A 12,775-nucleotide genomic window follows, 5' to 3' on the forward strand; every position below is an offset into this window, starting at 1 on the left:
CAATCTGCTAGCCCACCGTTAAACGGGCTCCCAGCTTTTGTCACATGGTAATCCTGATGTCAATTTTGCCTTTGCACCTCCCCAGCCAGCCCAGCAGGCCCAGCTCGCGTCTCGGGTCCGCTCGTTGGCCCACGCCTTTGGTCTGTCGCACGGCGTCCCACGGCTAGCCCGCGCCTCAAGACGGTAACGGAGAGGATCTCCCGTACATAGGCACCCGGCACCCGATCCCCTATTTTCCTGCAGACACCAGTCGACCGGCAGTTTTTGTCGCAGCCCGTCGTCCAAAGTTGCTCTGCGCTCGGCCGAGATTCTGTTGGCTGCCATTTGCAAAACCTGCGAGCAGAGCATGGGCCTACAATATCTTTTGCAATCGTGAACTCGCCGCTGTATTTCGTCTGATCTGTGTTTCATCGCGAGGGGTGCATCGCACGCGGCCCTGGCATGCATTTGGGGTGCTGTCGCCATTATCACAAGCTTGCAGCCAGCCCGCCCGCCCGCCAGCCTGCCAGCCAGCCAGCTAGCAAGCCCACCCGGCTACCAACCCTACTCCGTTCGAGACACTAGCCAATCAAGGCGTTTTGCATGTGAACAGACGTCGTGTCGCACTGCGGCCAGCGATCATGTGAAGACGTCCCTCGTTCCTGTGGTTCCTGTGGTTCCTGGCCAGTTCCTGCGCTGCGCCAGCCGCTACGAACAACCGGCCTCAGGATGGATCCTCTCCTGGAACCGACCGGGCAGAATCCTCTCATGCACTCCTGGGCGTCCTGAGCACGTCTAGTTAAGCAGTTGCATGCGAGATACAACGCAATTGTGGCCGGGTCATGGGTGGGCAGCAAGGGACGGGCGAGATTGATACGAGTGTATGAGCTTAATTCCCCAGAAACATGTCAAACAGCAGGCCATGGCGATACAGGAAGCAATCAAGGTTTATCGGCTCCAGGTGCCTTGTCCAGGTGCCTGTCCATCTGCCTCGCTTCGCATGGCAGCAGCACAGCAAACAGCACAGCACAGCATAGCACAGGACAGGACAGCGCAGCGCGTGCATCGTGACCTCTCGTCGTCGGACTCATGAGACTGTCCGCCGGCAGTCGGCCTATTGGCAATTGCTTTGCCCGCGACCAGGCGGCCAAGCGACCAGACGGAAACGACCCCAATGCAGGCCAACTTCCGCGGATGACGGCGGGCTTTCTGCTGTGGTGCTGGAGTCCTGGAGCCCTGGAGCCCCAGTGGAGCCGGACGACCCCCTGTCAGCGTGCGCGACCCTGTGACCACTGACGACGAGCCTTGCCCTCTCGCAGCCTGACCCCGGCTTTTGGATGCAAAATCAGCGAGGGCGGCGAGCTTGGCGTTCATCTTGCACCCAGTCCCAAGCGCAACAGGCGCCACGCTATGGCCCCAGCCCATCGGGAATGGAAATGGAATGATGGCAGCTCACACGCTCTCTCACTCACAGACACAGACACACACACGCGCACACACACACTCGGGGACCCTGGTTAGGATCGATCCCCAGTCTTTGCCTTGCCCGCTGCTCTGCTTTTGCTAGACTGCTTGATTGCTCGATTGCTCTGCTGTGCCCTCGGTGCGAGACCTGCTCATCTCATCCGTCGTCCAGTCTCATTTGCTCTCTCGCCGTGCGAACCGCCACACTCTCCCGTTTTCATATGATCCGTAGTCTCTCTGCTTCTTCCCCCAATATCTCCGCCTCTCACCCCCCCCATATCCCATAGCCATAAGTCCCCGAGTCCCAGCTCGTGACGGAACCTTGCGCCCCAGAAGCATAAGGCCGCCGTTAATGCGAGGGACTGTGGATTCCGGATATGTAAGACGACGGCCTGCGATCTACTAGTCCTACGTACGGTAGCAGTCTTTCTGGGACCCGGCGAGTCAGATTTCACATTCACGTTCACTCTACCGACCACGCCAACGTCGTCCACTTCCCCCGTTCAGCCCTCTCGTTGCTTCCCACCCAGCCCATCCGGGACCGACCTCGTCCAACCTAACTTACAACCCGCTCTCCGTACTGCTGAGCAAAGCAAACCTCCGCTGCAGGGGCGCCCTCCATACTTGAACGGTGTCAACTCTGTCGTCGTGGGCCCCCTTCTTCTACGCAAATGAGTCGCGCTATACGTGATCCGGACCTCTCATAGCCAACGGGCCCGTGGAAGCCATCTCGGCTTCCATTTGGTTACAGCTCACGACGATGGAGCACAATCACATGTTGCCCCGGCCGGCTAACCGCGCGCCCTCAGCCGGCCTCGATCAGAAGCCCGACCTATACCAACAGGACCGTCGCCAGACACCCTCGTCTGATGTCGCAGCTGTCTTCCAACCATTCGATCGCCAATTCAAACTCCCCTTGTACCCGCCGCCGCCGTCGTATTCGCAGACGCACGCCGACCGCAAGTCGCCTCTGCCCTTCCCGGACGCTCCCAAGACGGAGCTGCCTCCCATCAAGTTGATGCGGGCGGGTCAGAATGACAAGAAGAAGGAATACAACACCTTGCCGTCGCTGTCGTCCCTGACAGTCTCATCGCCGAAATCCATGTATACTAGTCCATCACCACAGCCTCAGTCCCGGCCGACGATACCGCCAGCGCCGACCTACGCTCCTCCTCCACCACCCCCGGCGCGGCTTGAACCCGTCCGGTGGCCGACGCTCAACCCCTTGTCCGCATACTACACGCCTAGTCATGCGGAGGGCCTGGAGGCTCCGCTGCGCATGGACGAGGACTCTCCCAACAGTAGCGCCGCCAGCGCCGCATCGCCAGAACAGGCCGACCCCGGCCGGTCGAGCAGCGTCAGTCTCGACGACCCCGATGTCAGGCTAGCCGCCGAGGCTTTAGGGGACTTGCGGGCAGGTTAGTATATGCGTTTCTTGTCAATTACCGGCCATATCTGGCAGGTCCCTCGTGAGGCAGTGTTGCTGACAATTGAATTTTCCGTCTCGCAGACTTTGTGTCGTCACCACAGAACAGGAGTGATTCCACCCCGGCGACTCCACGGTCACGGTCGCGAGCAACACCTGAGCCGCTCCTTCAACTACTCACCACGAACCATCCTTTAATTGGGAACGTCATCGAGGGCACACAGTCGGCGTATGTGGCATCTAAAAACTATTCACCACGGTTCAGGACGAGCGCAGAGTACGTCGAGGGCTATGTAACACCAGTTGTCAACACGGTCGGATCTGTGGGACGGGTCACTGGCGTTGAGGGTAGTGTCCGTTGGTTCTTGGGCGGCGGCAAGAGGCACAAGTCCCAAAGTTCGATGGATTTCGAGAATGGCTCCAACAAGCGAAGAAAAGGAAACGCCGGGTCGGAAACCTCGATGGGAGACGATGAGGATGACGAGACCATGTCTGGTGCAGCAACACCCAGACCGACGGACGATGTTGACGACAGGCGGTTATCTCTCGCGAGTACCATCAACACCATCGACACTTTACCCGCCTATGACGAACACAGGTCGCCGGCGTACGAACCCACAGACACACGATCCCCCACTGCTTGGCAGTCCCGGCTCATCATGTCAACGTCTGGCCTGAGTATCGCCATGAGCTTTGAGAGTTTGCGCAGCCTCAAATACTGTCTCGGGTGGCTGCGATGGGCGAACACATATATCAGCCACAGACTCAACTCATTGAAGTCGGCACTTGAGAAATACGACAGCCAAGATGCGTCGGCAGGCTCCAGCTCGTCGGACACCGAGAGCAAGCAGCAGATTGCCGAGAGAATCGCGGGTTACAAGGCTGACGTGCTCAGGACCCTCCAGCAGGTGATCAGCACGGTTAGCAAATATGCCGGTGGAGCCCTCCCTGACAATGCACGGGCTCTCGTGAGACGCCATCTCACTAGCCTGCCGCAGCGCTTCCGCGTCGCTGCCATGGCCGACGAGAACCAGCAGGGACTGGAAGCCCAGAGCGCAGCCGAGGCTGGCGAGGCTCGAGACAAGGAGTTGCGCGAAGGCGCCAACAGAGTCATGTTGCTCGCCAAGGAGGGCCTGGACATGATGTCACAGGTGTCTGGAGTCCTGGACGGCACTATCGTGAGTGCCGAGGAGTGGTGCGAACGACTGGGCAAAAAGAAGCGAGAGGAGAAGGAGGCGTTACTAGACGGCCGCCCAGGCTTTCCTCAATACCCGTTGGAGGATGTAAAAATGGGTTGATCTTGATCAAAAGCAAGATGTTCAAAAATCTGATTTTCTGTTTCTGGAGTTCAGGGGGCGAAAGACAAAACCGTGGATCGACGCAAGAGGAAGGTCGCGACATAGCGACGCCACCCCACACCACACACTAACTAATGTCTACGAACTATTCGGGCATTGAGCTACGCAACACAACACAATGCAGAGGCCGGATTCCTTCAACTGGATCTGGCTTTGCAGACGGTGCTGGCGACGGCTCTGGCCATCTTCGGCCCAGACGACATAACACTTTTCCTTTTCCTGTTATATCTACGCGCAGGATGCAGCTTATACCCCTGATATGCGAACATATACGGACCTGTACATGTATTGCGATCAAGCTTGCTGTTCCATCTTTGCCGTATCATACCACACACCACACAAACACAATCGCTTCTTTCTTCTACCTTTCTGACAATTTTCACTTCTCTTCCGGTTACAACTTAGGGCATACCACACGGGATATGGGATCACGGGAACGGCGACGGATTGATGCTATCTACGCAGAGGGAAGGGGAACCCAAAGATGAGAAAGACGGGATACGGGAAACACTTTGGGCGCGCAACAAAACCAAACAACTGAAATATCGCTCTTGAACTTGCCCTCTCTTACTTTTATTTGTCGTCCTTGTTTGCTTAGGATCGCAGAGGAGAGATGGATTGGGGTCTGTGTATAGGCTTGATTGCAAGGGAGTTGTGCTCTTCTTTTTTTTTTTTCGAGGCATCAGACTAGCGAGTTGGGTAGGATAGAAGCCGTAAGCGATTGCTTGCTTGCACTGCGAATCTACTTTGAAGCCTATTGAAGATGATTGTTAATGTTTGACTAAGTGACTAGGTATTGGCATGGTGTGCTTGTTCGGGACTTGCTGACAGTGTGTCTTGTCCACCATACTCTGCAGCCCCCATACTCTGCAGCTTGTCTGATTATCAAACATGAAACCTCACTTTATACGCGGTCCAAGCTGTAGTAGCAATGCTTGACTCAAGTTGGACGACATGACTCAGTTGACTGTCTTCGTATCAGCTGCTTCACATACGCAATTTCGCCATGCATGTGCGACGCCAGCTTGAGATGTTTGCTCAGAGTCTTGTCCCCGGCCAAACAGCTGTCAGACTTCTTCCAGAATCATTGAGATCTAACTCCTCCACTTGATTGCTTCGTAGCAAGCACAATCTGTTGAGCCAATGCGGGTATTGATACCCCTATATATAGTCCGGGCTCGCACTCTGCAACTACGCCTCTACACTACGTCTTTCTCATTCATCACATTGCATTCATCTACGCATCTCATAACATTGAACCCAAGCCGGAAGAAACCGGACTTCTCCTACCTCACCAAATCCAAATTCCCTCTGGCTCTCTCCTGTCCACCCTATGTCTTGACACACCAGGACGCGCTGACCGCGTCCCCTACACCACCACGAGAATAATCGATCGCGACATGGATGGTCTGTGTGGCTGACCAGAGGTGAGTGTTAATGAAGGAAACTACATCGTCCGGTCTTGAGGGTTTCTCATGATACATACAGACCGAAAGGCTGATGCCATACCGCGCCTCACAGCACCCCAAGCTTCGATCTCAGGGGATAGTTTGCGCAACTCCACCGGGGCCACAGATGCTGCCCAAAATCATGTCGAGGTTCTTTTCAGCCGACATCTTGCAGAGTTCATCAATACCTCTGCTCAGGCATGGAACACCACTCCAACTGCTGCAGAATCGCCGGCTAGGAAGAGGGTTTGTCCAGCTGCCCGCTGCTCTCCCAAACGACGCCTCCCCGCTCCAAGAACGGTCAAAGAATTGCCCACAGAAGAAAGACAAGAAGGTTGAAGCGGACTGTTGCCGAATATGCGCTCCTTCTCTCGCCGAGCTGTACCGCCGTGCCATAGGTGATAATAAAGACACCCGTCTTCGGACTCGCGGTGACCTGGGTGACGCACGTTTCGAGACGGGTAAGTCTAGAGAGCCTTGGGAGGTAACTCTGCATCTGCTTCCCTTAGTTAACAATCCAAATGCAGAGCCCGTCTTCGACCTGTGCGTGTGCTAGGTATAAGCAACACAGACGATGAGATCGTTTGCTAAGGGGCCGCCACCATTGGGGGCAATTACTGCAAGATGAACAGATGACCATGTGCTTGTGGACTACGCTTGCACGAGCCTACTGATTAAAGTATGACGAGAATTCAAGACAAGGATTAGATTATGGTTGATGGTATACGATGCACGCAAGGCCAGGATGTGTGAGTTCGAGCTGCCGAGCGCCGACGAGTTGAACCCGGAGGCACAGGCTCTGATCGAGGAGATGATCCGGCAGCAGCGCATCATGAACAGCCTGCAGAGTGCCAAAAATTCAATTCCGAGGATGTGTTGCCCGTCCTATACAGGACTATCTATTCCAAGGTAGCCGATTCGCTACGCAAGGTGCTACCCAAACGTGGGACATCGAGACAGACAGCCAGGCTGTCTAGCTGAGAGCACAAGCAGGGAGACTCTGTTGCTCGTCATCTCTAGCATTTAACCAAGCCATGGGAAGGAGAAAGTCCAACGGTGGACTTGGTGGTATAGTTTTATTGAGGGCTTACGCAGCGATAGAATGTGGCGACCATCCTTTGCGGACACATTGATCTCTGCCACTCTATACTCTCACTTTCCTAGCAGCTCTATTATGACCGCAGAACTATCGATGCTTATTGTAGGCGTGAGCAATATGATCGCATTATAGAAGAGGCCTTCGCGGATTCAGAAAAGGTACCAGAGGAGCATGTATAAATCTGCAGTGCCTTGGCGTTCACGGACTGTTCTGGTGAATGTAAGTACCTCGATTATATATAAAGACTCTTTGCGTAGCTCGTGAACCCAAGGCTCCATCGGGTAACATGTTTTGTCTGGAAAAACCAGACCATGAACGGGTCTCCACTCTGGACTTGGGCATGCGGCGGAAGCACAACCACCTAGTGGCACGATGATACAGACGCTCTGGCAGCCTATGACCCGTAGAACAAGGGCGATTCGCCTACTTTCTGGTGTAAGGTTGTTTAGAAAAGTAATAGGTTTAACCGGTTGTACGAAACCTTCACATGCCACTACAGCGAGATATTTGATCTAGATTGAGAAGTTCAGACTTCCCTGTTCCAGGCTCTTGAGTAAGTAATGTAGCTAAACGCTGAAGCAGCAGGTGCCACTGGTCTTAGATGCAGACCCCGGTATTGAATATGCTCTGGATGGACCCCTGGCCCTTGAGTGAGAGTTGGGCACAATTAAGATACTAATAATCCCAACGTTCCAAGGGCCTATGAACTCACGCAATTAGCGATGATCCTGTGTTATCATCTAAAACGCAGCAGTTTTCGCCATCTTCTCGACCACAGCCTCTGTGTATCACCATCTGCCTTAGACTTCTTCTCCGCCCAGTCCCGAACAAGAGCAATGATGGCCTTATCCCCCGTCTTTTCTGCTTGTTCGACGTAGTCCTCAGCCACTGCAACCTCGAACCTGACTTTCCCGCTCGAAAAGAGTAACGTAAGGATTTCCTGGTCACCACGATGTATGGCTGCGCCCACATGACCCTGGTTAAGTGGAACATGTTGCGATGAATGGCATGCCAGCACATTCTCGATAACGCCTCTGGGTTGACCTCCAATAATGGCTGCGTATAAAGCACCAGCATTCCCACCCCATCCGTCAGCAACATCGGCATCGTAGTCCAAAAGTACGTGTAGCACTGGAGCAATCCTCTCTGGTGGCTGCTCACATGCTAGGGTGAAGAAAGTGTGAAAGTGGTAATCCATGGTTAAGCTGGCGAAGGCGTGGTCATGGTCACAGATTCATTTGGGAATAGCTGCGTCGGGGTGCTCAATCACAGTAAGAGCAATGTTTTGACCCTGGGCCAGACTAAACGTAGAATATAACCGAAAGATGAATTCAACTATAGCTGACTGTCTCGCGGCCACAGCTGTCTCAAGAAGCTCCGAAGTTGGAGGTATCATGTGGCCAGGCAATCGTCCGGACTCCACCCGTGACCATGTACGGTCGACACTTTGGGTGACAATGGGCTGACTTCCCGGTTCAATTCCACGTATACTGAACAGCCGCTATAGAGCAACCACATCCCCTGACGAGCATGCGTTGAGCATGGATTGGTCTTGGTCATCCATAAGCGATGAAGTCACCTTTATTAGCATAATGAAAGTGTCAAGATATTTGTAAGGAGATCGAAAGAAATAAGTCGATGCTTCTGCTGAGCGGGATATTTCAAGTGGCGTGTCTTCATCCTGGAGGTTTTGGGGTCGTGCTGTTGCCAGGCTACATATCACGCCGAATCCTTGCGCTGCACGGGATCCTTAAAGCGCTAATGCGACCAACAGCATATCAGATCAGGCCGGAGCCTGAGCTCTAACATTGAGGCGCAGTAAATCAAATATGGCAAGCATCGAGATCGCCACATGAAAGCGCCCGAAGATAAGAATAAAGATGTGCAATGAAGGCCGGTAGGAGTTAGAAGGAACAGTTTATCATCAACACATAGCTTGACGGCCCCAACACATGGTCATCCTGCGTACACTTTGAGAGCAAGCAAAGGTGGAAGAACATCGCACGACACTAAAATAAGATATATAAACCACGAAGGGGCAATGCATAGAGAATGATGAACAGGCAGCATCAAGAACGAACATCATATTGGTGCGCACTATAGCACAAGATATTGGCTCCTAACTAGGCTATATTGTATCATCAGAGGTCCTCGAAGTCTAGATCTATAGGGACCAGCGAACCGAAGATACTAGACAATCTTCTCCGATGTAGATAGCAGCCGAACCGAAGGAAGCCTTAGCTGTTCGTTTCTTATATAAAAGCCTTGCCGTGACTGTTCTCCGATGCCATTACACAGCCTGACTGGGTTAACGGTCCTAGTGTCTTGTCACGGGTCCTAGTGTCTTGTCACGGGGTTGTATTTCCACCTGAGAGACGCAGAAACTGACCTAGGTTTCATAACCAGGACTCCTTGCATTAAACTAATCTGTACTATATGTTTGTACCTCTCGAATAGCCTGCTTCATTAAAGTGGAATTTTGAAGCCAGAGTGACGTAACTTTTGAAAGGCGCCTGTAGGATCATACCGACTGGCAACGTCCTGGATCAAAGCAATGTTCTCTGCGCCATAGTCGGAAATAGGATCCTCGTCCACCCAAGCGTAGTTGAGGTAGTTCCAATCCTTGTTGGCTCCTATGGAAGTGGCATACTCGTTGATAGCATCTCTGTATTCCAGAGCAATGGGCAAGATCACCTCTTGGTTCTCAGGTGTGTCCACAGTAAGCGCGATGAGCCACATGAGAGTTGGACCAGTGGAGATCACATCTTCGAGTCCAAGAACATTTACGCCATTTTTGACGCTGTGGTCCACCATCATTGTCGTGACCGGCTGGAACTCTATGAGGACGCTGAATTCCGAGTCTGGTGCTGCAGCTTGCATTTTGGTGGCGTACTCTTTGAGGGCCCGGTCGATGAAGTCCAACACGTCGAAACTATTGGTGGTCATACCGACCATCCAGTTGGCGTACTGGCCCAGGGGAGTGGGTCCGGTGAATTCTGGGACCAGCTCGGCAACGGCGGCGGTTCTCAGTGTGCTAGAGATGTTCCCAATCGCCATGTACTCAGCGAAGGCCGGTGCATTTTCTATGCCTTGGCTGTTGGTCAGGATAGAACGGAGAGCGAATCCCGTAGAATCATAGTAGAGGGCGACGATGTTCTGACTGGCTTGGTCGTCGCTGTTCTCGGTGAAGTTGATGTAGGCGTTGAAGACTTCATCACGCTTTGTCAGATTGTACGAGGTGAATCCACCCCAGATCTGTGTTCCTTCAATCGTGTCTTCATGTTTAATTGTAAGCCAATGACCCGGGTACTCTAGACCGACCCGTGAAGGAAGGAAGGGGTGAGGGCCTTACACATATCAATTCTGGTCACGAAACCAAAGTTACCAGACCCCCCCTTTTGTGCTTTCCAGAGGTCTGCATTCTCTGTAGGGTTCGCGTTTACTACGCTGCCGTTCGCTAATACGATCTCGAAGTTGGCGACATTGTCACAGGCGAAGCCGTGGGCGTTGCTATGGAAGGAGTATCCACCGCCGGTGGTGAAGCCTCCAACACCAACGACAGAAGCTCGCCCACCTGCGACAGTGACATTATAGGTGTCGAGGGCAGTAAAGGCATCGCCCCAGTTAGATCCCGGCTGGATAGAAGCAATCTTGGTGTCGGCATTGTAAGTTGTGGTGTTCAAATAGCCTATAACGTTAGCTAGTCACCCTGCACAGTAACTACAGTAAGTGTATGTCCAGGTCCCCATACCAAAGTCGACGGTGATTCCGTCCTGAACACCGTTTGACCCATTAAAGGCAGAGTGAGCGCCACTCCGCATCCCAAATGGACACTGATTCGCAGTTATGATCCCTGCAATCTTAGAGACATCATCGGTACTGGTGGGCAACACCATGCACCAAGGAGGGAGCGCAGAATTGGCAGAGTAGTACGCTGCTAGGCGTGCGTCGTAGGCACTGTCCTGAGGAAAGATGACTTTGCCAGCCAGGATTGCCTCTTGTGCAAGAGCAGAGCACTTGGGCTTGAATTAGCACAGAGACTTGCATAGGTAAATAAGATCAGACGTTTGACGTACACAGGCATCTTGGGGATTGTTTGCTGTAGGGTTGGCACAGACTTGGCGCGACACCAATGCGAAACCTACGGCGCAAGTAGCAACCTTCATGGTCAATGCTGCGAGTTCAGTTGGCAGGATCCTTTGTGAACCAGCTACAATGAACTGATTCGAAGAAGATCTCCAAAGACACGGGGAAAAGAGAAGAACTAAATGAAGTGAATTTATGTCAATCGGGAACTCCGCTCAGCACAGCGAAGGTCTTCCGCTTAATTGGCTGGCATCGGAGATTCGGCCGCTCCCAGCTCATGGGCATAGCATGGGGCGATGAACTAGCAATCGGTCCTGGCAACTGACTTCTGCGTGCGTGGGTCTCTCCATCTCTCCAGGCTCTGCAAGGTTGTCCATATTTGAGGGAGGCCAAGTACACGGGTAACTAGGCAAGCGAACGGCTCTACCTGGCACGGACGTCCCCGCCATCCTTGCTAATATCTGCCGACTTTGTACGGTCTGTCGCTAGTCCAAATTTCACATGACAGACCGGGCCGGGCATAAACGCCTCTTTGCATCCGGTCTATACCTGATCGGCCAGCCGACTCATCTATCCTCTAGCTGAACCGAAGCACTTGACCCGATTGCGCCGAGTCGGCACATAGACAGGTCGCACATTGAATGAATCAAGTGGCATAGCTTATGGCGTGCCATTTATCTCGCTACCAAGCAAGCCAAGTATTCATTGCATGGGACTCATCCTAGGTAGGCAATCTACTCCATGCGGGGTTCACCAGATACCAAGGGAACACACCACGCACCAATCGGAATCAGTGCCAGTGAGCTCCAGCCCCAGAAGAAAGCAAACCCTAATACATGCAGTGTGGATAACATCTCACAGGGGTTTGTAACCAACCATTGACCATACGAAAATTTGTAACGTAGCAAGATCATTATCATAACGCTTAAGAATCGATCCCTGACGAAAAAGTATGTCGTGCTAGTGATCAGATCATTACCATGATGGCGGAAAGGGAAGTGTTGAACGACAACATTGAACAAGTACTTGTGGCTTTGAGCGAGTCTCCGCGGGGTTGTGTTTTTATAGACCCGTAGCACTCGAAGTATTGTTAGCAGGAAGCCTCGTTGTCACCATACTACGCGCAAACTTTTTCGATACATAGTCATGTGTCCCAGGAACATAGTACGGGGCTAAAATTATTCACGAGAGAGTTGAGCGCACAGTTGAGCACACATCCGATTCAAGATTCGTGGCGAGACCCGGAGATGTGTTTGCGAAGCTCCCTATTTTCGTGGCCTTTCACGCAACCCTACCCATAGCCGAGATTTACTATGTACTGGGGTGACTCGCCCCGCACGGCGCCGGGGTTGCTGCAAGGGTACAGCAGGGGCGTCGAGTCAGGGTACTGCACGCAGTAACGCAGGGCACTGGATTTGCCAACATCCCGCCCCTGTTGGCCTGCTGGCTCCGGTTTTGTTTTTGTTTCTGCGATTGACCTTGTCTTACATGCGTTACGGCATTCTCCAGCTATGTAAATTGCGGCAGAGGCCTGGGTGGGGAACAACTCAGCGAGCATGATGTATGGGGGAAGACCTAAGCTTCTACGGTACATCTGTGCCGGACGTTGTACTGAAGGATTCATACCATACCTTGGATTTCTCGTGTAAGAAGAATCTGAGAACTCGATGGGAGAAGGTCACGAATTTGATAGCAGAAACGCCCCAGCAATAATAAGCATGATTGCATCGATGATCAGACTGAATCCCATAGTACACAGAAGACTCGTGTGCGAGATCCTAGTTATTTTAGATACAAACCTTGCAAGAATCTTAGCAGCCAGGGATAGTGACGGAGAAATCATCTGCAACGGCGCATAGCCGAGGCGGGATTTGCAATGCAATTGACTTGAATCACACTAATGGCCTATTTTCTA

The 12,775-nt window shown here is 52.8% G+C and overlaps 3 protein-coding genes across 3 annotated transcripts; 1 reads left to right on the forward strand and 2 right to left on the reverse strand.

The window, feature by feature from the left end:
- Positions 1-2,203: 2,203 nt before the first annotated feature.
- Positions 2,204-4,167, forward strand: JN550_008362 (uncharacterized protein; the record flags this gene model as incomplete). The annotated part of the gene is made up of 2 exons (XM_049320315.1): positions 2,204-2,861; positions 2,954-4,167. The coding sequence occupies 2 exons, from the start codon at positions 2,204-2,206 to the stop codon at positions 4,165-4,167; spliced, it is 1,872 nt and encodes a 623-aa protein (XP_049169584.1).
- A 3,343-nt stretch (positions 4,168-7,510) lies between these two features.
- JN550_008363 (uncharacterized protein) lies at positions 7,511-7,972 on the reverse strand (the record flags this gene model as incomplete). Its single annotated transcript, XM_049320316.1, has 1 exon — positions 7,511-7,972. The coding sequence occupies one exon, from the start codon at positions 7,970-7,972 to the stop codon at positions 7,511-7,513; it is 462 nt and encodes a 153-aa protein (XP_049169585.1).
- A 1,268-nt stretch (positions 7,973-9,240) lies between these two features.
- JN550_008364 (uncharacterized protein) lies at positions 9,241-10,940 on the reverse strand (the record flags this gene model as incomplete). Its single annotated transcript, XM_049320317.1, has 4 exons — positions 9,241-10,049; positions 10,127-10,462; positions 10,526-10,790; positions 10,851-10,940. The coding sequence occupies 4 exons, from the start codon at positions 10,938-10,940 to the stop codon at positions 9,241-9,243; spliced, it is 1,500 nt and encodes a 499-aa protein (XP_049169586.1).
- Positions 10,941-12,775: the final 1,835 nt, after the last annotated feature.

Source organism: Neoarthrinium moseri, assembly GCF_022829205.1.
Source record: "Neoarthrinium moseri strain CBS 164.80 chromosome Unknown scaffold35_Wmoseri_CBS_16480, whole genome shotgun sequence".
In the NCBI taxonomy this organism is placed as follows: Eukaryota; Fungi; Ascomycota; class Sordariomycetes; order Amphisphaeriales; family Apiosporaceae; genus Neoarthrinium; species Neoarthrinium moseri.